Source organism: Serinus canaria, chromosome 5, assembly GCF_022539315.1.
Source record: "Serinus canaria isolate serCan28SL12 chromosome 5, serCan2020, whole genome shotgun sequence".
In the NCBI taxonomy this organism is placed as follows: Eukaryota; Metazoa; Chordata; class Aves; order Passeriformes; family Fringillidae; genus Serinus; species Serinus canaria.
In genome coordinates, this window is record NC_066319.1 from 14,616,744 (window position 1) to 14,641,127 (window position 24,384).

The 24,384-nt window shown below is 43.4% G+C and overlaps 1 protein-coding gene and 1 long non-coding RNA gene across 5 annotated transcripts in view; one reads left to right on the forward strand and one right to left on the reverse strand.

The window, feature by feature from the left end:
• The first annotated feature begins 21,869 nt into the window (after window positions 1–21,869).
• OSBPL5 (oxysterol binding protein like 5) overlaps window positions 21,870–24,384 on the forward strand; it is a 135,864-nt gene continuing 133,349 nt past the window's right edge. For 2 of the 4 annotated variants that reach the window (XM_018907849.3, XM_018907851.3), the window contains exon 1: window positions 23,221–23,331. In XM_018907849.3, the coding sequence (XP_018763394.3) occupies window positions 23,236–23,331 (96 nt within the window). In that variant the 5' untranslated portion in view covers window positions 23,221–23,235. Of the gene's footprint in view, window positions 22,208–22,730; window positions 22,846–23,220; window positions 23,332–24,384 lie in introns of those variants that run through there. The other 2 variants (XM_030239837.2, XM_030239838.2) reach the window with 2 other exon arrangements.
• On the reverse strand, window positions 22,146–23,150 carry LOC127059716 (uncharacterized). Its single transcript, XR_007777801.1, has 2 exons — window positions 23,061–23,150; window positions 22,146–22,376 (listed from the first exon to the last, which is right to left on the reverse strand). It is a non-coding gene; the product is annotated as an uncharacterized LOC127059716 (long non-coding RNA).

The following is a 24,384-nucleotide window of genomic DNA, read 5'->3' on the forward strand; positions in this document are numbered from 1 at the left end:
GAAAAAAGTCTCATCACAATATACCTCAAATCCTCTCGACCAGTATATACTTTCTTATCAGGCATTATTAAGTTAATTTTTAAAGATAATTTTATCTAGCCAGCGACATGTTTTTTAGTCTTTCTTTTTTATTCATCTGCTCTTCATGGGCAACAATTTATGCTTTGCTGAAATCTAAGGCTATGTAGAGTTAGCAAGATTGCTCTGCAGAGGGTACCCTGAGTGCCAGAGAAGTCATAGAGCCATGGAGAATGATTCCAGTGTGTCCTGCTTTCCAGCCGGGCTGGCAGAAAAGCTGTCTTGATGGTATATGTTGTACTGCAAGACAACCATCTTCTGGCTAAAACACAGCTCAGTACTGGTGTAACCCTGCTGAAATGACCAACATGACTCAGAAAGGCTCAAGTTTTGTCCTGGAATGGCTTCCACAAACAGGAAGCCAACCCTCAAAGAACCACACTGATGTGCATACACCCACTTGCTAATTTGGGCACAGTAAATATCATCCTGACTCATCTGTTGGCTTTCTCTGCCACTCTTTCTGGAGGATGAGGACTGAAGGTTTTATGCATGGTGTTTCTAACAGGCAAATCAAATGCTTCAAGCCTGCAGGAAAAGTCACATCCCCTTCTCACTACTATAATTTCTACATCATCTTGACTGAACAAAAAAAAAGTATAGCTCTGGAAATATATCTAGAGGTAGGCTCCAAGGGGAAGAATCTTTAAATTTATTTTTATTCTTGTAATTAGATGCCTGAGGAGGAACAAAAATCTCACTGTGAGAGTATAAAGTGCTTAGCAGTTAATGAAATGGAATCAACATCAGGCATGTTAAGTGATGACATTATGTTCTCCATTAATTTGCTTTGCACTCATTTATTGTGAACCTCTTAAAAGAGCTGGTGATTGAAAAGACATATGTCTTGAAAGCATAAGGATTTATTCTGGAAAAGCATCTATTGTTAACAGTCCCATGTGAAAACCATCTAATTGTATCATTGGTATCACTGGGGTCTCATTTATCTTCCCTTTTTTGCAATTCCAAGGTTTAGTTACATTAGTTTCTATTTGTACCAGCCAATCTCATTCTGGCTGGAGAAATGTTCCCTCTCTAAAAGGCTCTTCCAGGGTGAAAAGGGCTATAGGAAAAATGAGAGAGCTCTGTATTCTGGAGGGACATTAATCTCAGTTCTAAGGCTGGCACAAATCTTACAAATCCCCTAAATCCTCCCTTTAAGCCTTCCCAGAAGAGTCCTGACTCTGAATGTTTCCAGGTGTGGGTTCCTTATGCAGGGCTGTGTTTCACTGCATAAGGCATCTCTAGAAGACGTGCCTAGAAGAAAAGCCAGAAGAATTAATGTACAAAGTAGCACCTTCCCCGTTTGTTTGCTTGTGGTTTTTAATCTTACCCCCAAAATCTTCTGGGAGTCAGGTGGGGAAATCTCCAAACAGGAGGCAGCCAAAATCTCTGTAAAGAAGGTGGCTTAACATAAGCTGTGATGGTGACCATGCTGAGCTGATGCCCAAAAGAAATGCCTAGTAAGGATGAGAAAGGCACACAACTTGCAGGTAAAAGGCAGCATCTTAAACACAAAGCATTGTTCTCTTTTATATCCAGCCCCTGACTGCTGGATATTGGGCTCAGCCCTCAGCTGGTACCCAAGGGGGGACGGACTCTCTCTTCCACTTTGCTAAGTGAGCACTAAGCTCAGGGTGAGCAATAGCCCCCAGAGTGGCTTCCTAGTGCAGCCTCTGGTGTACTGCAGGCTTCAGAGAGCAAAGCTTTGTCCAGGCTTTGTGCTAGATGTTTCTGGAGTGTCTCTGATGGCTTGTCTCCTGGTTTTTATTTTATTTCTCTCTGTACTGGACTATACAGGATCCAGAAAAGGTTTTGCTTCTTTTTACCCCTGTTTTGGGATAAGGAAACAGGCCAGCAGCAGGCAGCTTTCCCTAACATTTATTGAAACATCTCAGCTTCAATAGCTCCACATGTGCCAGTACTGAACAATAAGTGCCAAACTAATTTTTCACAGGTGGATAAATGAGATGCCTGAGTGTTTGCACATGTGCCCCATTTATTTCAACTGGCACTGTAACATATTAGCTCGAGCCATAGGCCCATGCCCTATGAAAGAAAGTGAGGTGGAATAAATCAGTGCAAAGCACTGATGCTCCTGAGGTAGATTTTTTCCAGCTAGCTGGAGATCAAGTATTGCCAAAGCAGACCTCATGTAGCAGGGCAGAACAAGCCTGTCCAAGACCCTGAATATCTAAGCACTCAGAGATTATTTCAAAGATTTTACTATGTGAAGGCTTACAGCTCCTGGGAAGAGGCAGGCTTTCCATCTGTGCTCTTAAAGTCCCTGTGCAATGTTGTACCTATCATAATTTTTCTTCCCTAAAATGAGGGGTGGGACAAAACTAAGGGAAATTTTCCCATTTCAGGGGCGTTTTGGAGTGGTTTAGTCATGCATTATTAATGGTAGCCAATTAACCAAATGGTTGCACACACTGAGTTTCATCAAAGTTTAATGACAAATGCCAGGGACTAATCACCATCTTCTTTCTGTAAACTGTTAACAATTATGTTTCCAGTATTACCCACTCATGCACTCAGGTGTGTGCATCCTCCCTGCCCACCCAAGGTGGCTCCCCCCACCCACAGCATCTCCTCACTTCTTTTCATTTCCCAGGGCTGTTTTTCTTCCATGCCCCTAATCCTGCACTTCAGTCTTAGGCCCTGCTGTGGGTGCCTGTGGAGGGTGTAGGCAGCAGTGGGAAATGGGGGCTTGCTGCTCTGGGAAGTGTTGCCTGCTGCTCTGGGAGGTGTGTTTGTGCTGGGCTGATTCACACCAAGCAGCTCCATGGTGCTCAGTCTAGCACAGAAAGAGAATTAAAAGAAGGTGCTCCCCAGAGCCCCGTTTGACCCAGGAAATGAGAAAGTGCATGCAAGGGAATTTGAAGAGACTGTGGTCAATGTGGGTCTTCAGCCAGTGTGGCATCAGCCAGATGTGGGAAGCTGGCATTGCTTTTAAAATAATATAGGCTTGAAGTGCTCACATTAGCCTTCCTTCCTTCTTCCCTGGATGATGTCAAGGGTAAGAAGATTTTTATTTAGCTTCTCAAACAGAGGTAGATCATGAATAGAGGAAAGGTTTTGGGGTTTGAGGGTTTCTTTTCCCCTGTAGAAAATTCCAAGGGGATTTTCTGTGTTGGAAAATCACAAATTGACTGAAGAATGGCAGTGGGAAAACAAGGTGAAGATATGCAGCACTGGGCTGCCAAGAAACTTTCAGGCTTGCTGATTCTGTAAGTATCCCATTAGAAACTAGCTCTGAAACAAGCTGTGAATCTTTTTATAATCTTGTCTTAGAGGGCAATTTAAACACTGCTCGATTATCAGTTCTGATATGCATTATGTTGGAAAGAATTAGTGTGCTATTTTGTGCAGTAGATAAAACCAGTGAGATTTTATTCCTCTTTTATTTTTTAATGGGTATTTCTTAGCTGTCACTCCAGTTCTTGTAACTTGAAAAAGACTGTAGAAGAATTTGGTGTGTTACTGAAATGAGCAATGTTAAGGCATAACCCACCCCATAATGGGGTATTGTCTTATCTCAGCTTCACTTAAATGAGAATGAAACAATTACTTTGCTGAATTGCAGTATTTATTATTTAGGCATGCAACATCCACTCTGTTACAGTAGTAACAGCCTAAGAATACCAGGTCAGCCTGGCAATTACTAGCTGCTTCATTTATTTGTGGAAGCAATTTGTGTAATTCTTTAAGTATCATTAAATGTAACACAAGAAGTTTGCTGCATTTTAGCTTTTTTCCTAAGAATTTTTACTGTATTTTGGGCTCTTTCAGGATCATTTTCAGCTGATGGGAAACAGAGTAGGAAATGGGTGGAAAGACAAATTCTGTTTGTCATAGTATAGCCCAGTGCAATTTCTTGGTAAAAGATAATACTATTTGTTCTAACAGCTCATTGGCAGTAGCAATTTACCTTCTACTCTGGAGTATCTGATTTTGACCTCTTACATGTCTTTTATACCACTGTAGTTTTAAGATTCTTAAGAGCATTTTGATTTAGGCACAAATGCAGCAATGTGATTAAATCAGGATGAAGCATCTACTTAAAGATAATTATGTACTTATATATGCTGCTGAAGATGACTTTCCTGCTGATTTATGCAAGGGGAAAATTGAGTCCAAAAATACCTATGAAAGCAGGCATTCTTTTGAGATACCATATCCTCTCCTCTTTTTTCCATATCTCTGTATAAAAAACTATCTTTTTTTTAATTTTTAAAGATTCAATAATGGTGTTTTCTGCAGCTATTCTTGATGTCCCTAAATTTATGCCAGTAAGTCAAATCTCCATATTCTTTCTATCATTCCTTAGCAGTCTCACTAGGCCTACAGTACCTGTTAAAACTGTTTTGCTGCTTTAACCGATACTATTAAAGAACAGAAGTTCTAGAAGTTTTAGAACTTCTCTTTGACTTTTTTTTTTTTTTTTTTTGCTCTTTTCTATCTTCTGGAAAGATTGATGTCGACAGAGACTATTAAGTTTTAAATCTTTGGGTTCCTTAAGCTATGAGATGATGGGACACTCTCTGCAGTCACAGAGGTTGTGCAGGATGTACCAAGCAGGGAACTCTGCTCATCCCTTTAGGAGTGCAGCCTCGTTCTCTGCTTCAAAGGAGTAACAAGGCAAGGCCAAAGCTTCTGGGCTTTCACAGCACACTCTGATACTGCAGCACTTCACCTCTTTTCTACTGGCCAGCGTTTCCCAAAGCCCAGTGTGGGCAGGCTGTTAGTCCCCCAGGGGGCATCTGTTCAGGCAAGGCTAACTGGTACCATTTACGATTAGATGGTGCTTCCTGCCTGTTCCTGCCTAACACTCTTGTTCCTGGGATCCCGGCCCTGCAGCCACAGCTGCTGTCAGAAGGAAGAGGCCCTCTTGCTGGCACTTGCAGTAGAGCATCTGAACAAATCCCAGGGAACAATTTCTCTCCTCATTTCCAGGCACAGTGCTTTGCTGAGGGTTTATCTGACTTTGTAGTTACTCCAAGCTAGAAAAAAACACCTTGGTGTTGATGTATAAGGTGGGAAATCTTTCCATGTGGCAGGTTAACTCACAGTCCCTCACAATCTACAACTATGGAGGAAAAAAAGATAACCTGTGCCCAAGAAGAAGTTTAGTGACTGGATTGCTGCAGTCAGGACAATTAATCTATTCCTTATTTCAAAGTTTATTGAAAACACACTGCTTTTCCTGGTAAGTGGTGAAAGTCAATGACAAACATTAACCCAAAATCCATAATAGGCTCTTTGGCACACTGCTCTACACATCATGCCAAGTGTGGTTATAATTCTACCCTGGTGGTTTGCTGCCATGCCCTTTGCTGCCATGCCCTCTCATTGATATTTGTGCAAAGAGTCCTAAAACATGGACATGCCTAAAATGTGAGCACAACAGAACATGTGTTGATAGCCAACTTATGAGCACCGGTGGCACACACTTCACTGAGGTCTGAGTGAGTGTAGGTAGCTCAGTTTGGCTTTGCCTGGACCAACATTTTGCCTTTTGGCTGCAAGTGGGGCAGAGAGGCACATGGCACCCTGAGCACCCTGTGCCAGGTGCACAGGAGAGAGGATGCTCCCCTTTAGCACAGTTACACCTGGGGGCTGAAGTGTTTCCTTCCTGCATGTCTGGCCAGACAGCAAACAGGGGATCCCTTCTGAGTCATGTGCAAAAAGAAGGCATACCCTGGTTTTGAGAGTGGAGATACCAAAGTGCAGGACAGAAAGCTCTGAATCTGGAATGTGGTGGGTTGGGAAGGTGCTCCCCAGACCTCTCTCTGGAGCACTGACCCACAGCTCCCAGTGAATCAGTGCTTCCAGGAATATGAAGCAGGATGCAGCCTATGGCAAAAATTGCAAGTTAAAGAGCTGTTATAAGAAAACGAGCAGAGTTCTTGAGGCCAGCTGAGACCAATTTTTAAAAGAGGTCAAATGTAAACCATAATGTTTAGCCTTGGAAACATTGTATTCCTACAAGCTGCTTTCATTTGTGTATTTAGTGAAACAACTCAGCATGCTGGGGCCTCAGTTTGGGTCACGCTGCCTCAATATCATGAGTGAACAGTGATCATAAGATCCTGTCTCTTTAAATCAGAAAAGCCAGAAAATCTTGCTGAGCCTTCTTCTTATCACAGAGGTTTACAATTTATGTGGTATTTGTCTTTTAACCCTGAAAAAAGGAGTGACAGAAAATTGTGTTCAGATGTGCAGATTAGCTCTAATATACAGAAAAAGCTCTCTGTGGGCTCCAATATAGATTATAGATTTGCCTAAGAAAAAAATCCAAACTTATGCCAGAATATGTATTTGGGAATTTATAAGAGGGGGATAATACTGTAGTTTGAAAGGGAAGTAGGGGAGTTTTGAAGGCAATGTTTTCTCCACTGTCCAAACAAAGAGCCACAGCAAGAGGACAATTTAGCAAGACCTCATTTGCTTAGGAGCAAGCATTAATTGATGTTGATTGTAGCAATTTACTTATCCAGTGGTGAAAACAGATACACAACTCTACCCTTTGGAATTAGACACTTGGATCTCCAGGCCAGGAAAGAAGCACATGGAGATATGGACTCCTCCTGAGCCACAGGGCAAGCACAGAAATGGAGAGAACTCCCTCCTTTATTTTCAGCTTTGTGGCAGTGTATACAGGAGCACTTAACCCTGAGGCAAAGAGGTCAGCCTTTGGCTCCTGCAGAGAAGAAATGAAGGGATCCAATAGCAGAGCAATTCTTTAGTCCTCTTTTCTTTTTAAGCCATGCATGATTCATGGGTTATACTAGAATCCCTCCTGCAGAAGGCCATGGATCATTAATGCACAAGTCCATAGGGTATGTGACTTCTTTCTGCTTTTGCTACAAATCACATTGTGTACCTTGCACACAGACAACTTTACCTGTGGCTCTCAGCACTCCCTATTTACAAGTAAATTCCCTGTGCACCAACTTGTCATGTTAGATGCACCTCATGTACAAGGAAACCACCTCCTGTACAAAGAAACCCTCCCACTTCAGGAAAATGTCACTGATGGAAGCAGTCAGTGTCCAGGGAGAGTTACACAGAGCAGCTTAACTTACACACTGGAGCAGGTCACACTAATGTAATTGCTGACCCTCTGCCTTTGGGCACAGAGCACAGCATCCATGCCACCCCTGCAGTACTGCCAGCTGCCCTGGCTGGAGAGGATGCCCTTCTGGCTTCCTTTTAGTTCAGGTCAGACAAAAGGATGTTTTGTGTTGAGCTTGAAGACCATCTCAGATTTTAAATAATTTTTTTCACTCACTATGTGTTCTCTTTGTGAAACAGTAGCTGCAAAACACATTAACAACTGTTGTCCAAGATGTTTGATTGGATAGTAAAAAGCTAAAGATTAATAAATAGGCTGGGGCAGACAGGTACCAAAAAGTAGCAGATGGATCATCAGTGGAGCACAGTGTGTTTAAAGGATTATGCACAGTTGAAAATTAGATGTTTCTACTTGTCTGAGTGGCAGTAAATTTGTACAGTAACACTGAATTCTGGGTGCTCACGATCAGACTTCTTTGTAAATGTGCTCATAAATGTGCTCATTTTCTCAGCTAAGCTTCAGCCTACTCATTGAGTTAATACCCCACCTAGCAAAGCCTACTTGTCTTCCCAGCATGTTCCCCTGAGAGCAGATAAAAAGGTGACTTTTCCTCTGCAGCTGAATGAACCTCCATATGTGTCCCTGTCCTTCAGGACTGGGGTTGCATGGGAGTGGGAATTGCAGTCCAGCCCTTTATAGTGCTGCCAGAGTGAAATATAAGAGTTGTGCCCTGGAGTCCCACCACAGATGCCTCCAAAACCTGCCCTCAAGCAAAGATAACATCACTAAAAGTAAGATATTTTCATATAATCTTCCACCTTCATCTTTACTGCTCTTATAGGGAGGATCCAGCTGTTCAAGTGTGAACAGCTCCTCAGTAAACAATTTCAGGAAATCAAAATACATGTTGGGAGAAGTGAAAACTTACAGATTTGTGGCCATCTGGGACTCATCTCCTGCCCAGTCTCCAAAGAGATGTGCTTTTTCAAGGCCAGGCAGCTGTATTTGCATAGTGGTTTTTGTGGGCTCACCATTTCTCAACAACTAGCTTCCAAAAGTCTCACTTGACTCCTACTTACAGGTAAAAAGAGCTGCAGAACTAAGATTGGTTTGGTCTATTTTTGCCCCAGAAGGTGTCACTGAAGAGCCAGGAAAGGTGCAGGTTTAGTAATAGTTTTAACTGGGCTCTTAACTGCAGCCTCAGGAGGTGGGGCCTGGAGGTTGGAAACAATTTGGAGTCAAAGATTCCTGTGCCTGCTGTGTACTGAAGATCTGGAGAATTTTGCATCACAGAATAAATACCCTGAAACTTGCAATGCTGTGTTATTCCTCAGCTAAGTCATCCCACCCTCTGTAACAAAACCAAACCCTTCTTGGGAGGTGGTGGTGGGAGTTTGGCAGTGTTTTGTTATAACATACCTTTAAAGGATTGTGTTCATCTTCTTGCTCTTGCTCTGTATCTGTTGTGTCAACGTTACACTATAAATAATACATAGTTTCAAATAAAATAATTTAAGATAATTTTATTTTCTAGGACTTTAGGCCTTTTCTTAAGAATAGGAGGAAGAGCTGGGACTTCCAATTGCTTTGCTATGATTTATTATGCATTGTCGATAGTTGTGGAAGTAGCACAGATTTGGCAATCATGTAAGAAGCCTCAAGTAGCTTGTACTGTGAATTCCACAAAGAACAGGTTATACACAGCAAGCTGGGTGTCCTCCTCTCCATTTGGAAAAGGTAGTTTGAGTTACTGTTTTAAGTCTTTTCTCAAATGTTAAACACTTTGGAATTTAGAATTGATCTGATACATAAAGCAGATTGATGAAGGCTATCCGCCTCCATGATGGGTATTGGAAAGAAATTCACCACTGATGTGGCCAGAGTAGAAAACCCTCTCAAAAGGATATGAAATGCTCTGCTTTTAGCCAGTCTCTTAACTACTGAAGACTAGGCTGTGATCTGCTTAGATGTGGGGGGTAAGATTATCCTACACCAGTCTATGGCTGGTTGTTGGTTCCTTCCCCAGAAACATCTGCTACTGTCTGAGGCAGGGTAATGGACTGGATTATTGCATCCATATTCCCATTCCTGAGCTCAAAAGAAAGTAATTGGAGGGTCTTAAAAAAGGGGGGGAAAAAAAGGGTGGGTTAGATGATGTTGAGCTCTACAGCTGGTAGATTTCTAGCCAGTTCTCTGCTCTTCAGAGTATTGATATTGCGGATCTCCTCCTTTTCTCTAGTTTCCAATAGCATGTTCTCAGCTGAATTGGTTTGTCTTGTCTATAGATTAATACAGCACAGCTCTTCCACATTTTGTAGCTCTCTGAAGTAAAAGGACAAAGGAGGGAGAATACATTTTTCCCTGAAAAAGCTGTGTCACGTTAATTTCTCCAACATACTTCCAAGGTTTGAATCAAGAAATATGAAAAAATGTTCCAAAGTCACTAAAAAGTGTTTCTTCTCATTTGATAAAAGCCCCTCACAGTTTCACTGTAGTGAAAATTCAAATATTTTTCATAACCTGCTCAGCACCAGATGCACCACAAAGTGACTGCAAGTACTTTTAATGGCAGAAATACCATAAGCTCATAGGAATGTATAAGAAAAAACTTATTTTGTTTCAATGAGAGGAAAATGTGCCGAAACCCCCACATTTTTAACAACACAACACACTGTACACAGTGACATTCTGCTAAAAAGTTTGATGTTCACACTGAGGGAGTAGAGCAGAGGAGACTTGCAGGTTTCAGTGCTGGAATTTTGCCATTTAATCTTTCCTCTGGCAGATCAGCTCGGAGATTACAAAGGCTCTGTGCATTGTTATCCACAGAAATAAAACCTATAAGAATTTGTTCAGCCATACTCCCCACTTTCCTGATCCATTTTTTATTTCAGCTGCTAATCTGCTGAGGATTTCAGCCTTTAGCTTGGGGTTATCAGGACGGCATTGTGAGTGGATAACATCTGTTTCAGCTTTCATCCATCTAGAACACAAGCATTAATCACTAGAAATGGAGTGTGAAATGGAAAGAAAAGTTAAATGCACATTTTATTCTGAATGCTCTTGGAGAAAATGCCTTTCAGGACCTGACCAGAGGGAGAACTTCACTGCACTGTAACTGGGTTTGCCAGTGCATCTTACATAAAAAGCTAGTCATTATCTGATAGAAATTCTGCTCATTTCAGTTTATTTTAAAGGCACAAACCTTGTCCTGTCTAATTTAAAAGAAATTTTTAAAATAAATAATCCCAAAACAGTGCATCTGTTCAGCTTAATTTGGTTATGATCACCAAAAAGCTTCTCTTTCCATGCTTTCTGTGCCCCAGCTCACACCTCATGCTGCAAATGGGTAGCTGTGGCCATGCTTTCTGGGGGTGCTGAGGAATATATATCAAGGACTAGAAACAATCTGGGACCAAGACACACTAAGCTGACTCAATAGGCCTTTTCCATCCTGAGTTTTTAGATTTTCACAGATGCTGTTAATTTTCTAGTGGTTTGGCATGTGTTATGAGACTTAATTTTTAACTCTAAGAACAATGATCAGCTCTGCCTTGATGGGAGCAACAAAGCACAAGATACTGTGACCAGAGTTAATTTGGGTTGTTTCTGAGTATGTGTACTTCTCTGACAGTTGCATGGGAATGTTTACAGTACAATGGGCTGGATTTGCTCCATTTTTTGAGGATTTATGTGTGCCAGGTACCCTCTCTGCATTGGAGATCATGTTGGGTGGTGGCTCTGGAAAGCTGGAGATGGAAGATGGCTGGATTCAGACCTAGCTGAGGATACATGCTTAATATGTATTCCCTTTTGCAGAGGATATTTCCAGCTTTGCTTCTTACATCACTGTATGCTCAAAAAGCAGGCAGTAATTATCTTCTGAACCTCTCAGAGAAGGCTTCTCCCAGAATTCCTCCAAAACCACAGAACATAGTTCATCCACAGCCATCAATACTCCCTACTTCTGTAATTTGAAAACCTCTTTTTCATCATCAGACAGTGAGTTTGTCAATGCATAATTTCTCTGCAGTGCAATGAATTCAGCAGATTACCTGTCTCTGTATCCTTTATCATTCTTTTCCCTTGTCATAATTTGAGACAAACTGTTCTCAGCATCTTGATCTCTCAAGTCCCTGAAGAAAGCCATTATAGCTCATTAAAAACATCCCAACAGCCCTTGCCCATCCATCAGGTCAGTGCTATAGCTCTGGAAGCATCCTGTTTCCAGATCCTGAGAAGGATGTCTCTCTGGGGACAAGAGAAAAACCTGTTAATGAGAGTATTATTTCTCTAGCATTTCAAAGCTGAGCCCAACCTCAACCTTTTCATAAAAATTACTTTGTTAGGTGCCCTCCCTCTGACTTTCTTGCAGTTTAACTGTAGGCAGGCTTAAATACATTCATTTTATGCATAGCAGCAGCCAATCTTGCTCTGTATTCTGGGAAGTGTTTCTGCAGGCCCTCTGGTCCTTTGATTTCCTTGTGTGCTTTGTTAAGAAGTGAAATAGTTAATGTTTACCCATTACAGTCACAATACTTGTCAGCTGAGTTGGCATCTTTTCAAGGGAAGGGGATGTCATGCAGCAGAGATCAGTTCAGTCTCTCCTCAAACTCGGCTGATCAACATGGGACAGTTACAATAGAAAGAGAAGGAGAGAGACTTTGAACCTCTCTAATTAAACCAGCAGTAGTTCCCAGGAGGAAACTTAGTGTCTAAAAATCAAGGCCTGTCTTTTTTACTCTACACTGCTGCATGTGCTTTAAGCTATTCTGACAAGATCCACTCTCCACCTAAAATCAGAGTGTCCACACTGGATTAACATGAATTGTCTCATTAGACCAGTATAACCGGGAAAAAACAGCTGCACAGACAAGCTCACAGATATCTATTTATATTCACTTTGTGTTTAGGAAGATCCTCTCCCATTCTAACAGATAAGAATTTGCTTTTACAAGTGAGGTGTGAATATGTCAAACAACTGCCAGACATGGAATCCTTTGTGTTTTCTTGAGCTGATGACATTTACCTGTGCTTTGAGTAAGAACTGAGAGTCTGTCACCTCCCCAGATAGTCCTTTCCTACCTTTCCATCCCCAGCTTCCCTCTTCCAAGCAAATTTTCTTCTATGTTTAAAAAAAAAAAATAGTAGAGAGGAGAGGAAGAGAGAAATTATTGCCCTTATGCTTTTTGGGTTATGTTGTTTAAGGCATATCTTACTGCCCTTCTTATAAAAAAGACATATAAAGACATTTCTTACTTGGTTTTACTTCTGCACAGGCAAAAGCCTAAATCCAGAATACCATCTCTGACTGATTTGTTTCTTCTATAAACATAATTTTTCTTCTTTGCAAGTCTTTTCAGATTTGAAAATTTCTTCCATTCTGAAAACTGGTGGTTTTAGAAACTTCTTGTGAATTTTATAGGGAAAATCTAACAAACTCACAGGAAAGCAATAGAGGAGTCAGTGACTGTTTTTCTGTACAAGTGCTGAAGTGCAATACTGAACTGAAATAAAATATTGTTATTTATATCAGAATAGGGGTAACTGCCATTCTAGACATGGTAGATAAGACATCAAGAATATAAAATGTATGTAAGCAAAGCCTGTGAGAAACATTTCATTCTGAGCATGAAGAATTGAAGGCATAAAAGTTTGCAAAGAGAAATTCAGCAGCTGAGGCCAAAACCAGGACCTAGTCTGAGAGAAGATGTTCTTTTTCCTCACTAGATCCTCCTTCCTTCCTTCCTTTGGGTTCTGTGTTCTGTACCAGCTCAGAGAACGGACTTCTTGAAACTACTTAGTATTCACCATGGAGATCAGCCTTGTAATTTTGTGAAAATTAACATCTGTTCAGGGAGAAACTGTGTGTACATGTATAAGCAGGTTTCCAAGACATGCATTTCAGAGAAGAGGAAACAATTTTGCTCAAATATCCCTAAAAATTACCAGCCTATTCAACATAATCCAGTGACCCAGAGCAATCTTCCTGGGGAAAGAAAAAGAATACATGATGATGTCCAGACCCCCACCTGACACCAAGTGATATTGCTCCTTTACAGATCTATTCCATTATGGTTTTCCTCCCTGATAAAAAGAATTTCCTGTCAGTGGCAAGTGCAATTTTTCAAAACCAATCTATATGCTGGACTTCCCTCTGGCTTTAACCAGCAGAGCTTTGCATCACTGTCATTGCTGATCCAGGCATCCTGTGAGCTTTCTGCCTGCATCCAGAACCGCTGAGTTTCATCTGCTTTCACTGGACAGTTTGACAGAGCTGTGAGGAACATGAAGTTTTGCTGCAGAAGCACAAGCTGGCTGAGATGCTTGGCACAGCTCTGATAGGAAAATAGGATAAATTTGAAGGTTTTAATATGACTCCACACCCGTGAAGGTTCATTTGGATTTTGTTCTGCTTAAAAAACCTCTTTTCCCAAGGGTTACTTGAGGTACTTTTGAAAGGCACTATCAAATTAGTTCTCCATGTTCAAATGTAATTATTTGTTTCACTCTAAGATCAGCTAAAGAAATATTTTATTCTACCCACTATTCTTTTGTCTTCTTTGTAGCCATTGAGAAGCAGGACAAAGATTAATTGCATGTCAGAGAGTCTCCTTTTCTGGTTAGCAAGAGATCATTGATGGCCTTGAACTCTGGTTTCATTCCTATATACTTGATGAACATTACTCCTTTAATAGTACCCTTATAAGTAATAACACTCTTAACTAACACATTCCATATATTTGTGGTTTTTTGCAATTTCTTGGTCAATGTAACCACAAGTAGCATTTGTTGTTCAAACCTATGGTATGTTTTTCACTGATTGCCTTTTAAAGGACATCTGTTCTTACAAGTTGGTCTTACTTTTATGACTGTATCTTTACCACGAGAGTTCAAAGTGAAAGCCTGCTACATTTAACATAGTTCATCTTCAAAACAGAGGCACAAAACCACCATGTGACAATATGTGATTGAAAAGAGCAGCCTTTGGCCTCATGGCAAGGCTTGTGCCTAGTGGAATGTGGGGCTATGTCCAGCAATGTCCCACATGGGTTAGCTGCTCCACACAGCTGTTTTCCCCTGGGTGTGAACAGGGACAAATATCCTGAGCTTCACAGCCAGGTATAACTGAGGGAGCATAACACAGAAGGGCTAAGCAACATGCTCCAAGGCTTGTGCAAACCTAAGGAGCTATTAGCAGTCAGTAGATATGATGACATGTTATCCTAAAATCCGTGTCTTTGCATTCAGGGTATTTTTTTTCCATCTCTTTGGTTTTTTTCAGTCAGCAGCCTCTTAGTTTCTCAGATGTCACTCTCTTTCTTTTTCAGACAGATCAGCAATGTGGTTTTGAGGCAAATATCCAGATCGTTTTTATTTATTGCTCTTTGATTCATAGCCAGAGCAGCCTCAGAGTACATGCACCTGGAATCCCTTTCAGTGAATCAGCATGGGAAGATGCACTCTAGGAGCATGCCTAATTTGCTGCAGTTGTTGATGGATGCTGACTTGATGGAACCAGACTAAAGCTAGTCCAAAGCCAGTTCTCTGAAATGCAAATAGTGTGCATGTTGCATCCTCACTACCAATTTCTTTGCCTTACAGATGTGCTCCTGCTTGCTAATGCAGCGACAGCACAAGAAAGTCACACACCACAGCAAGCCCGGGTTCACTGTGTGAAGGGATCAGGAGACACAGTCACTGGCAGGGGAAAAATACAGTTCATTAGGGCTGGAAACAGCTAGAGCACAAATAATTTAATTTGCAAAACGATGGAGCAACTACCTACAGTTCTCTGTGGCCACCATCACATCACCCATGTGGACATCATGGTTCCCTAGGTATTATCCCACTATTTCAGGACTCCAGTAGTAGCTAAATCAAGCCATCCTCTGTAAGAGTGCCTCTGTGTTTGGACTGCAACAGCACAGATCTATTAGTGACTTTGGGATCAAACCAGGTCCTTTGTGGCATAAAAGGGACTGACAATTTGCTCTGGAACAAGCCTTTGTGTGCCATCCTTTTGGGCTGTAAGGAAGAGCATGGTCTTTGATAGTGTTAGATCTGTTCTCAGGAAACATTTTTCATCCAGGCTTCAGTATTTTGTCTTTTATTTCTATGATTTTGACTGTAACACTGGACAGGTGTCCCTGTTTGAAGCAAAAGGATGACAAAAATACTGGCATCCCTCAGTGCAGACAAGCCAGATGCCCTTCAGAAGCAGCAAAAAATAATATTGTACTTTTTCTTCCTGATCTCCTTCAAGCCCCTGTGGGAGTTCACCAGAGGCATCAGCAATAACAAAGAGTCCTTAAAATGAGTTGTAACAGCCAAGGAGATTTTTTTGCTTGATCACAAATGGAGCCAAAAGATGAATTTCAGAGAGAAGAGCAGGGAAGAAGCTGTGAAAAGTTCCATAATTTATTAGAGAGGAGCTGGCTACAAGAGTGAGTCAAGAGTCAGGCAAAATAAAAAGGGTCAAGAATGACAACAAACACAACCTGGGAAGCAGCTGCAAGCTTGGGAATATGATACAATGTTATTACAGAGCTACTAATAGAGCTGATTTGTGACTCTCTGGCCTGACCTCCAGATCAATAGCATACATTGAGTGTCAGGAACTAGATTCAATCAACTGTAATTCAAAATGCCCCTCTCTGAAGAGAACAAAGTAGTAAACAAATAGGAATTAAGATGTGATTTCTGTCTGTCTAGATCCAGGTCTATCTATGGACAGAGTATTGATCAGTCAATACATAACTAAGTATGTGTGCAGAGATTGGTACTGGCCCATATGAAGATCTATGTTTATGAGTCTGATAGGAGGATCTTTTATAGAAATACATGTATTGGATTGGGTTTGCATGGCCAAGCTTTTGGCAGCAAGGGGGCTACAGAGGTTGCTTCAGGGAGAGCCAGTCCCTGGCAATCCAGGGACAGAAGTGTTGCTGGGCCAACTAGAAATGGTGGTAATGCCTCTGTGATAGGATATTTTAGAAAACGTGATCACTTTTTTAGAAAAAATGTATTATTTGTAATTATGTAATTGTGGCCAGAGAAGAGTGGGATGAGAACATGGGAGAGGAACAGCCCTGCAGGAACCAGGGTCAGTGCAGAAGGAGGGGGAGGAGGGAATCTCTGCTGAGATTCCTCTGCAGCCCATGGTAAAGCAGCTGTGCCCCTGCAGGCCATGGAGATGCACAGGGATGCAGAGACCCCACTGCACACCAGAGCAGCTGGATGCCTGAGAGGAGGCTGCAACCCTGTGGGAGGCCCACAGAGAGAGGAACCCACACCAGAGCAGCCTTTCCATAGTGAAGAAGCCCCATGGAAGTGACCCATGCTGCAGCAGTTTGGAGAGGACTGCTGCCCAGGGGATGGACTCACATTGCAGCCATGCTAGAACTTCATTTACACACATATTTATATGGTCAGATTGGATGGGACTCTGGTCAGCCTGATGTAGATGAGGATGTCTCAGCTCACTGCAGGGAGGTTGGACTGGCTGGCCTTTAAAGATCCCTCCCAACCCAAACTATGCTATGATTCTACTTATGGATATGTTTACATATACATTAATGGGTTTTTTGTCCTTCAAGACTTTATAACAGCTAGCTTGCTTTGTAATTAGCTTGAAAACTGACCAACAACAAGAGCTATTGGAATGTTTTTGAATACCAAATTGGTTTTGTGTCATGTCTTATCAAGGGTTTTGAAATCTAGCCCAGATTTCACTGGAAAATTTGTCAGATCCTGGATATGTTAGCTGCTTTCCAGCCTGCTGCAGAAGGAACCTTGCTCACCAGATCAGTTCAGCATGTTGGGCTCATCTCTGAAATGATACTTGCAGTTAGTTACTGGCCAGGCCTGTGGGAGCAAATCAATGGCAGCCAAACTCTTTGATCTATTTTTCACACCAAAGCCATAATGGCAGCATTCAGTTTAATTTGCTGGCTTAAACATTTGGAGAAAAATAAAATAGCTCCATGGTGCTTGATATGAATTGGCTTCAGCTGAGCAGTAAGAAATTAGGAACTTGGGTAGTCACAACTAAACATCATTTAACTCCAGCTATGGTAAGACTCATGTATGTGGAACAGTTTTACTTCCCAACACAGACCTTAGTTTGGGATTCCTGAATGAGTCCTTTGAGATAGAAGTTTATATTGGTGAGGATACAGGGTAGGGAAAGTAAGGTCTGCCCTAGAAGTCTTGTTTAATATAAGATACCTAAGACCACAAACAATTTCTCTGGAATGAGGTCTGGGGTAAAATAGTTGAAATGACATTGTATTTAGATTCCTGAAAAACACCCTTGAGGTTAAAGTTATAGAAAGCACAGCGCCATCCAAGCATCTGATGGGTTGGATAGAGAAAATAAACCAGGTGAGAGCAGCTGGGATCTTTTATCCTGTTACGGGCAGGTCTTTAAAGCTGCCTATGAAGCCTGTGCTACAAGCTTCTGCTGGAGACTTTTCCTGAAAGCTCAAAATCTTGTTTGCAGGACCACCAAAGCTGTGAGAGGCTTATGAGCCCTTTGGAGGCTTGGCCCACAGGGTGAAACTGCTAGCCAGAAAACCTCTTTGCTGTAACCCAAGCCCAAGCATGGACATGTGAAAGCTTTCTGACCACAGTGTGTGAGTATAGAAAGACTTTCAGGTTATTTATTTACTCCATCTTCTGCAGTGATGTTCCAGGCAGGGATCATGGCAGTAACATGGCCAACATCCATCATTCATAGAAATGTCTCCTAATATGAGCTCAAGGCAGACCATAGAGTCTACTGCAGATAGGAGACAACAGAGCAGAAAAGGAGATGGAATACAAAGCAGCAAGATCTAAACAAGGTCTCAGATTTGTGTTATCTGCCCACCTCAGCCAGACTGGAAAGAAGGATGGGAGCTGACCTCTGATACTGTACAGTGTATATATTAGCCAGGAAAAAATTTCTCGCTAGCAAACCACTCGGGAAAAATTACCTCTGCTAACAGAGACAGAAAAACCAAACAAAAACTCCCAGTCAGAAACATCATCTCAGCAGTGAACACACTAACAGAAAGGAGCTACCACAGCAAACAGAAGCAGTCTGCACTATCAAAACACTGTGGCATCCTGCTCCTTTTGAAGTTTGCCCACTGCCAGCTGTGAAGTCTTCATGCTGCTGCTTTTAAGCTCTGCAATGAGGCACAAAGCTCTTTACAGAGTAGATACTCCCTGTACCTCTTACTGGGTCCCAGCTTTCAGCAGTAATCAGTCACTGGAAATTTTCTTCTACCTTCTGCCACAAGAGGACTCCAGTCTCTAGTGGCTCCCCGGGAGATGGCTGTGGTTTTTCTAACTACCTTCTCCTCCAGAGACTTGTTCCAACAAACTAGCAATTAGGATCCTGGTTTAGCAGCAGCTCTGTTTTTCAAGATGTAAAATGAACAAACATGTTTTTTTCAGAGCTCTAAACAGACAGACTACTATTTGTTAACAAGAAACTCCTGCTCTATCCAGCTATGACACTGAATATTTTTGCTAAGGAACACTGCACTGGAAAACACTTCTGGGTAAAAGTGATCTTTTCTTATCATTATTTATATACAACTGCGTTGAAGCTTATGACTAATGATAAAGACCTGTGTTTAATAACATTTTTTCACTCATTTGTTCTAAGCTTCCTGCTTCTTGTCTCACTATGTGCCATGAGCTTAAGGGCAAGTATCTTACAATGCTAACAACCACTCATATGATGTCTGATTAATGTGGTTATGGCTCTAGAGCCATTGTAGTAATTATAATGATAGAAATATGATCATCTTATGGCTTTTATGGTATTTAACTATGTAGTCATGAAGGGGAGCTTGTAGAACTATTGTAACTCTGTTGTGAGACATAGGAAAGCATAAAATGCAAGTCTGCTGGACTCTGCAAAATGAGTATGCATTTACAGTTCACATAGGTGGGGTCTGATCTCTGCTGGGGGAAGAGGAGCTCGTTCAGCAGCTGTGAAAGGTGGAGGATTGAAAAGGAAGATGCAGGGAAAGCACTGCAACAATTTCCTAGGCAGGCTGCTGACCTGATTGAACTGAGCACTCTCTCTGTTGCTGCTGCTCACCTGCCTGTCTGCATTTACCACAATTTCAAGACAACACTGATATTGTGCTGTTGCACATCTCCAAGCGTTGCCATAAAAATATGTGAGATACTGCTTTTCAGTGTTCTGACTATTAAGGTCTTTGAGTTGCATCATTGGATTTTTAGGACTGGAGTAACAACAGCTGAAACAGCTGACTAGACTCTCCCAGCACTAGAATTAAAGCTTATTGTGCTTTGCTGCTTTTGTTACCCTGTCTATCATAGAGTTCACACCAGTTTAAGAGCCCTTTTAGGACAGAATTTTGTTTCTGTGGTAGGAGAGCTTAGTGTTGCAAAACTGCAAATGCCCAAAGGAAATACCACAGCTGCAGACCCCCTGAAAGGAATGCTGATTTCTTGCAAAGGACAGCTGAAGCCAGAAGGGTCCTCAGCCCTAACTGCAAGGTACATCCATCAAAGAGCTTCTGTCAAAGGGATATGTGATATCTGGGGGACACTGAGGAATTGGCTTTAAGCTAGGGAGCTCAGGTGGCATTAGGACACAGCAAAGCTCACCCCAAATGCATGGCTGGGTTATGAGCTCTGTACTCTACCTCTACCCACTTGTACCTGCATGGACTGCAGACAGCACATAACCAGCAGATGGGTTTTCTGAATGGCTGTTAACAGAATAGACACTAGAGGGCTGTGGAAAATGGTCTTTAAAAATATTAGTGTTTGCATTGCTTACTCCCCACATTCCTGTGGGGGATTTATAAGGAGGAAAACAGATCTAGGTCCCAGCTTTGACAGACAGACAGGGAAGTGATGGATTGCTCTAACCCAGAGTCAGGGGACCCATCTGGTGCAAGGTTTGAAGACACAGCAAATTCAAGTTCATGGCTCCCTGGACCATGAGAAATGCCATGGCTGCACGATGCAAAGCATCAGTCTGAGGTAAATTTTCTCATTTTCTCCAGTTTAGGGACAAAATTTTGACAATTGAACTGACATAACTAATGCCTCATGCACTGTCCTAGAGCACATAGGAAAACCTAGTGTATTATCTTTTATCAGGGTCTCCAACTGTTTTGACAGAAATAATTTTGGATGCTCAGTTTTTTTATCAAATGAGTGTTGTGTAGCAATGTGGCAGATGAAACCCTAGTAATCAAGGAATGATTGCCTGATAAGAAAATAATTTAGTATAAATCTTAGCCAAAACACTTTAGAAGGGTTTTTAAAATGTTCAAAATGGAAATCCCTGGGAAGCAAATTCTAAGTCCCACCAAGATTCAAGTAGGGTGCTAAAAACTGTAGATCTCTGTACCAAAGTAGCTGAGAAGCCATGGTGGGACAAAGCCAGCCTGGATACAGACAGGTGGACCAATGTCAAGTCCATGCTTTTGTTAAAAAGCCATTTGTACCAGACAAGGGAGTGGAGAACACAGAAAGGACTCCAGTGTGGCTTGGAACAGACAGGACAGCAGGCAGCAGGGAGAGTGAGAAGGCAGCATGAGGCAGGGTGAGGTGCTTCATGCTCTCAGAGGATGGCTCAACCTGGCAGTGCCCCGAGCCAGGGTGATGAGAGGCCTTGGCATCTCCATGCCCCATTGCACAGTACAGGCTTGCCCTGCCCCATTGCACAGTACAGGCTTGACCTCAGGGCAAAATTTTGGTGAGGATTAAGTGAAAATCCCAACCAACTCAAAAGCGGCTGGAATAATGACAACTCTCCACACCTTGCAGATGATGGCAGAAATCACAACAAATACAGGTGAACTTAGAATCACCTGCCCTACGCAAGTGATTCAGGGGCTTATCTAATGGGTAGAGAAGGGCTCTGTGAATAGCAGGGACAGCTTAGGCTGTGTGAGCTGTTCATTGTTTGTGCTGTGTTTATAGTGCTTCTTTCCAGGAAAGAGCAAAAATGGATGGTGACTTCTCCTTCCAGCAGCATGTGCTACTCCTAGCTAGGTACAGTGCATTCTGCTCTATGTCCTATTGAGCTCACCAGAAGAAAATCAGCTACCTCTACTGGCATTAGGTATGTGGATATCAGTGATGTAAGGTGAAGGCTTGTAGTCCATGCCAGGCTAGAGTTGGCTGGAGGCAGTAAGAGAAATTGTGCCCTGGTCCAAGCTGAGCTTGCATCTTGGGATGAATTCAGGATTTTTCATTAAGATCTGGGAGACCTTTTCAAGTAATGAGTCGGTTCTTTTTAGTGCTGGAAGCTGGCTTCTTGTGTAGTATGAGGAACATCAGAGCTAGTGATCTTTGTCTTGGTTCTGCCCCTGCACACACTAAAGAGAAAAAGGATCTGGCTTTTTCTGTGAAGGGTGGGGTAGTAAAGCATTTCAGGCACATGATTTAATGCTTCTGGTTTCAGAAGCATGAGTCTGAGCTTCATGCTGTATTTTGCACCAAAGCTTCAGCTGTACACGGGTGATTCAGACTTTAGTGATGCAAGTCAGACTCATGTTGGTCACATTATCCCCTCGTGTGATTTTTGGTTTCAGAAAGTTTGGGTGCCTTTGAACTTTGCTACCCCTCTTCCCATGGAGATGGAGGTGTTCCTGTTTGGCTTCCTGTTCTCGGTCCAGCGCTGAACCGTGGGACCCGCAGAGTGGAGGAGAGAGGAAGCATCAGTTAAATGCGTGTGGCTGGGTCGTTTACTGCCGTGATGCTTTACCAAATACTCTGCTGCCTGTAAAGTCATGCCTCCCCCGAAGGGAAGGGCAGGCTGAGACCAGGGATGCGATGATTGGACTGTCCTCCTCATCTGGAGGAGCTTAGGGGTCCGTGCTTGCCATGGGATTGATTTTTCTCTCTGGATGCACAGGCGAAGCTGGGAGCGTGCCCAGCTGCGTGTCAGGGCTGCATATTGCATGGGCGCCTTTGAGCCACGGCGTCGGCGGAGGCGTGTGGCTGGATGCTGAGACAAAGTGCTCCTGCAGCTGCAGGGCTTCGGCGTGGTGATTCCTCCAGGTTGGCTTTTCTCCATTATCTCGCGCGTGGCGTCAGTGAACCCCAGGGATGGCTTGCTGCTTGCTGGCCGGGGGGTCCGCCTGATCCTTGCTTAAGGGGTTGCTGGTTTTGCTTTATTTACTCTGCCTCGGATTCAGGCTCTCGCTGTGCCGATGAGAAGAAAGACAAACTGCTGGGAGAGTGGGGGGGAATAACAAACCGAAGGGAGCCGAGCTCCGGCCGGGAGAGGCCGAAGCGCTCCCCAGGGGCGCTCCCGCGGGGAGCCGAGCACCGCGCCCGCTCCGCGCCGATCCCGCCCGTATTTTGCACATTTCCTTCCCCCCCTTTTTTTTTCCTCCCCTCTCCTCCGTTTTTATTTTTTCTCCCTCTATTTTTCTTCTCCATTCCCCCCCTCTCTTTCCCTCCCTCTCTCCCTAGCGTGGTTGGATCAGTCTTTTGGTATTTCCTGCCGCCGCCTCCCCCGAGCAGCTGTCCGGCCGCGGCCCGGCGCTGCGCGCTTTCCGTGCCGCCGGGGGAGCGGCTCGGCGGGGCCCACGCGTGTCCCTGCTCCCGTCCCACGCGTGTCCCGGCGATGCGGCGGCGGCGGGGCGCGGCGTGCTGAGCGCGGCACCGCGCGGGGGCTCGGCCGCCCCGGCCAGGTAAGACGCACCGGACATCCCCACCTCCCCCAAGAAGCCACGTCCTCCCCTGAATCCCCGATGCTATCCTCCCCAAAATACCCTATAAAAGCAAATACCGCCCCCCCTCCCCGCCCTAAATTATTCCAATAAATCCATTCCCCCGCCTCCCATGCTAGCTGTTCTTCCTGTCCCCCGTGCTGTCAGGCTGGCTATTTTTAAGTATAACGTGGTACCCCAGAGTTGGCTTGCGGGCGGCGTGATTTCAGCGAGGGTCTGAGCGCTGGCAGCTCTGGGAGGGTAACCTGCCGCCTGTGCCCGTGCTTTGTGCGGCGCCGTTTCTACGTGTGCCTTTTGGGGTTTGGCGACAGGAGCTGTGGGGTGGATCCCCTTGCCCCCAGACTTCTCGGCATGGCAGGGCTGGAGGGCCAGCAAGCGGCCGGTGTGGCGTGTGGGATGGCGTGCTGTCAAGGAGACCTGATTTCTTTAGACATGTGGGCATATCTGGTAGGTGGAACGCATTTTTAATGTACTTCTTCCAGCATGGTGAGGAACTAGTAAGGAGACTGCACTGTTACTAATTGGCTACATTTAATTGACAATGTAATTACCTTTCCTATAGGTGCTTGTACAGATACCATGGTGGAGACCATAGATGTTGCTATCTAAAAACTAGATTTTGGAAACCTGAGTTTGGAAATGCTTGTAGCTTGCACTAAGTGAAGCAAGGCAGCGTTCCTAGAGAAATAAACACATAAGCACATGTGACTTACTGTTGGATCAGAAACCATATTTTTCAAGTGCTACGCAAACCTAGAGCACTGTAGTGTGAAACAATTGTTTAACATAAGTGAGGGGGAAAGTTCTTTAAACTGTGTAGCAACCTCCTCACTTCATCCAGGTGCAGCAGTATCTTTGTTGTCAAAATATTCCTTCCCCCTCTTTGCACTGATGTAGGAGATAGCAACAGTATTCAGCAATGTCTGTACAGCAGCCATTGCACTGGATGTGTCCCCAGCTGCCACCTTTCCTCCTTGCCAGCAAGTTTCCAAAAAGGTGTGAGTGGGGACGGAGAGATAGAAGCCTCAAGCCAGGCTCTGTGGGTGCTAAGTTCTCTTCCCCAAAGAGGAGAATGGATGTTCTCAGCTGGGCAGTTCCCAGTAGGATGGTAGTGACCCTGGGAATATCCCCACCCTGGCCAGCAAAGGAGGGGGACAGAGCTGGGCCAAAAGGACCTGGGGGCAGCAAGGGAGTCAGATTCAGCTCCAGGGGTTGCTTTGTGGCACTATTGATGGAGGTACAGACAGCAGCTCTCTGATTCAAGGGAGAAAATACAGGCCATAGTCCTGCCCACTGCCTATTTTGGTTTGAAGAAGACAATGTGAACCTAAGGAATGATTTAATCACAGTGATGCATGAAAGTAACTGAAAGGCGGATTTACTGCTCTAATCTTTTCATGGTGCTTAATTTAATTTTCATGTGCTTTATTGCAACACTGATTCATCAGGTGAGTGGGAGGGAGGCTTGTAGAGTACAGGTGGTTCAGTTTCCATTACTGG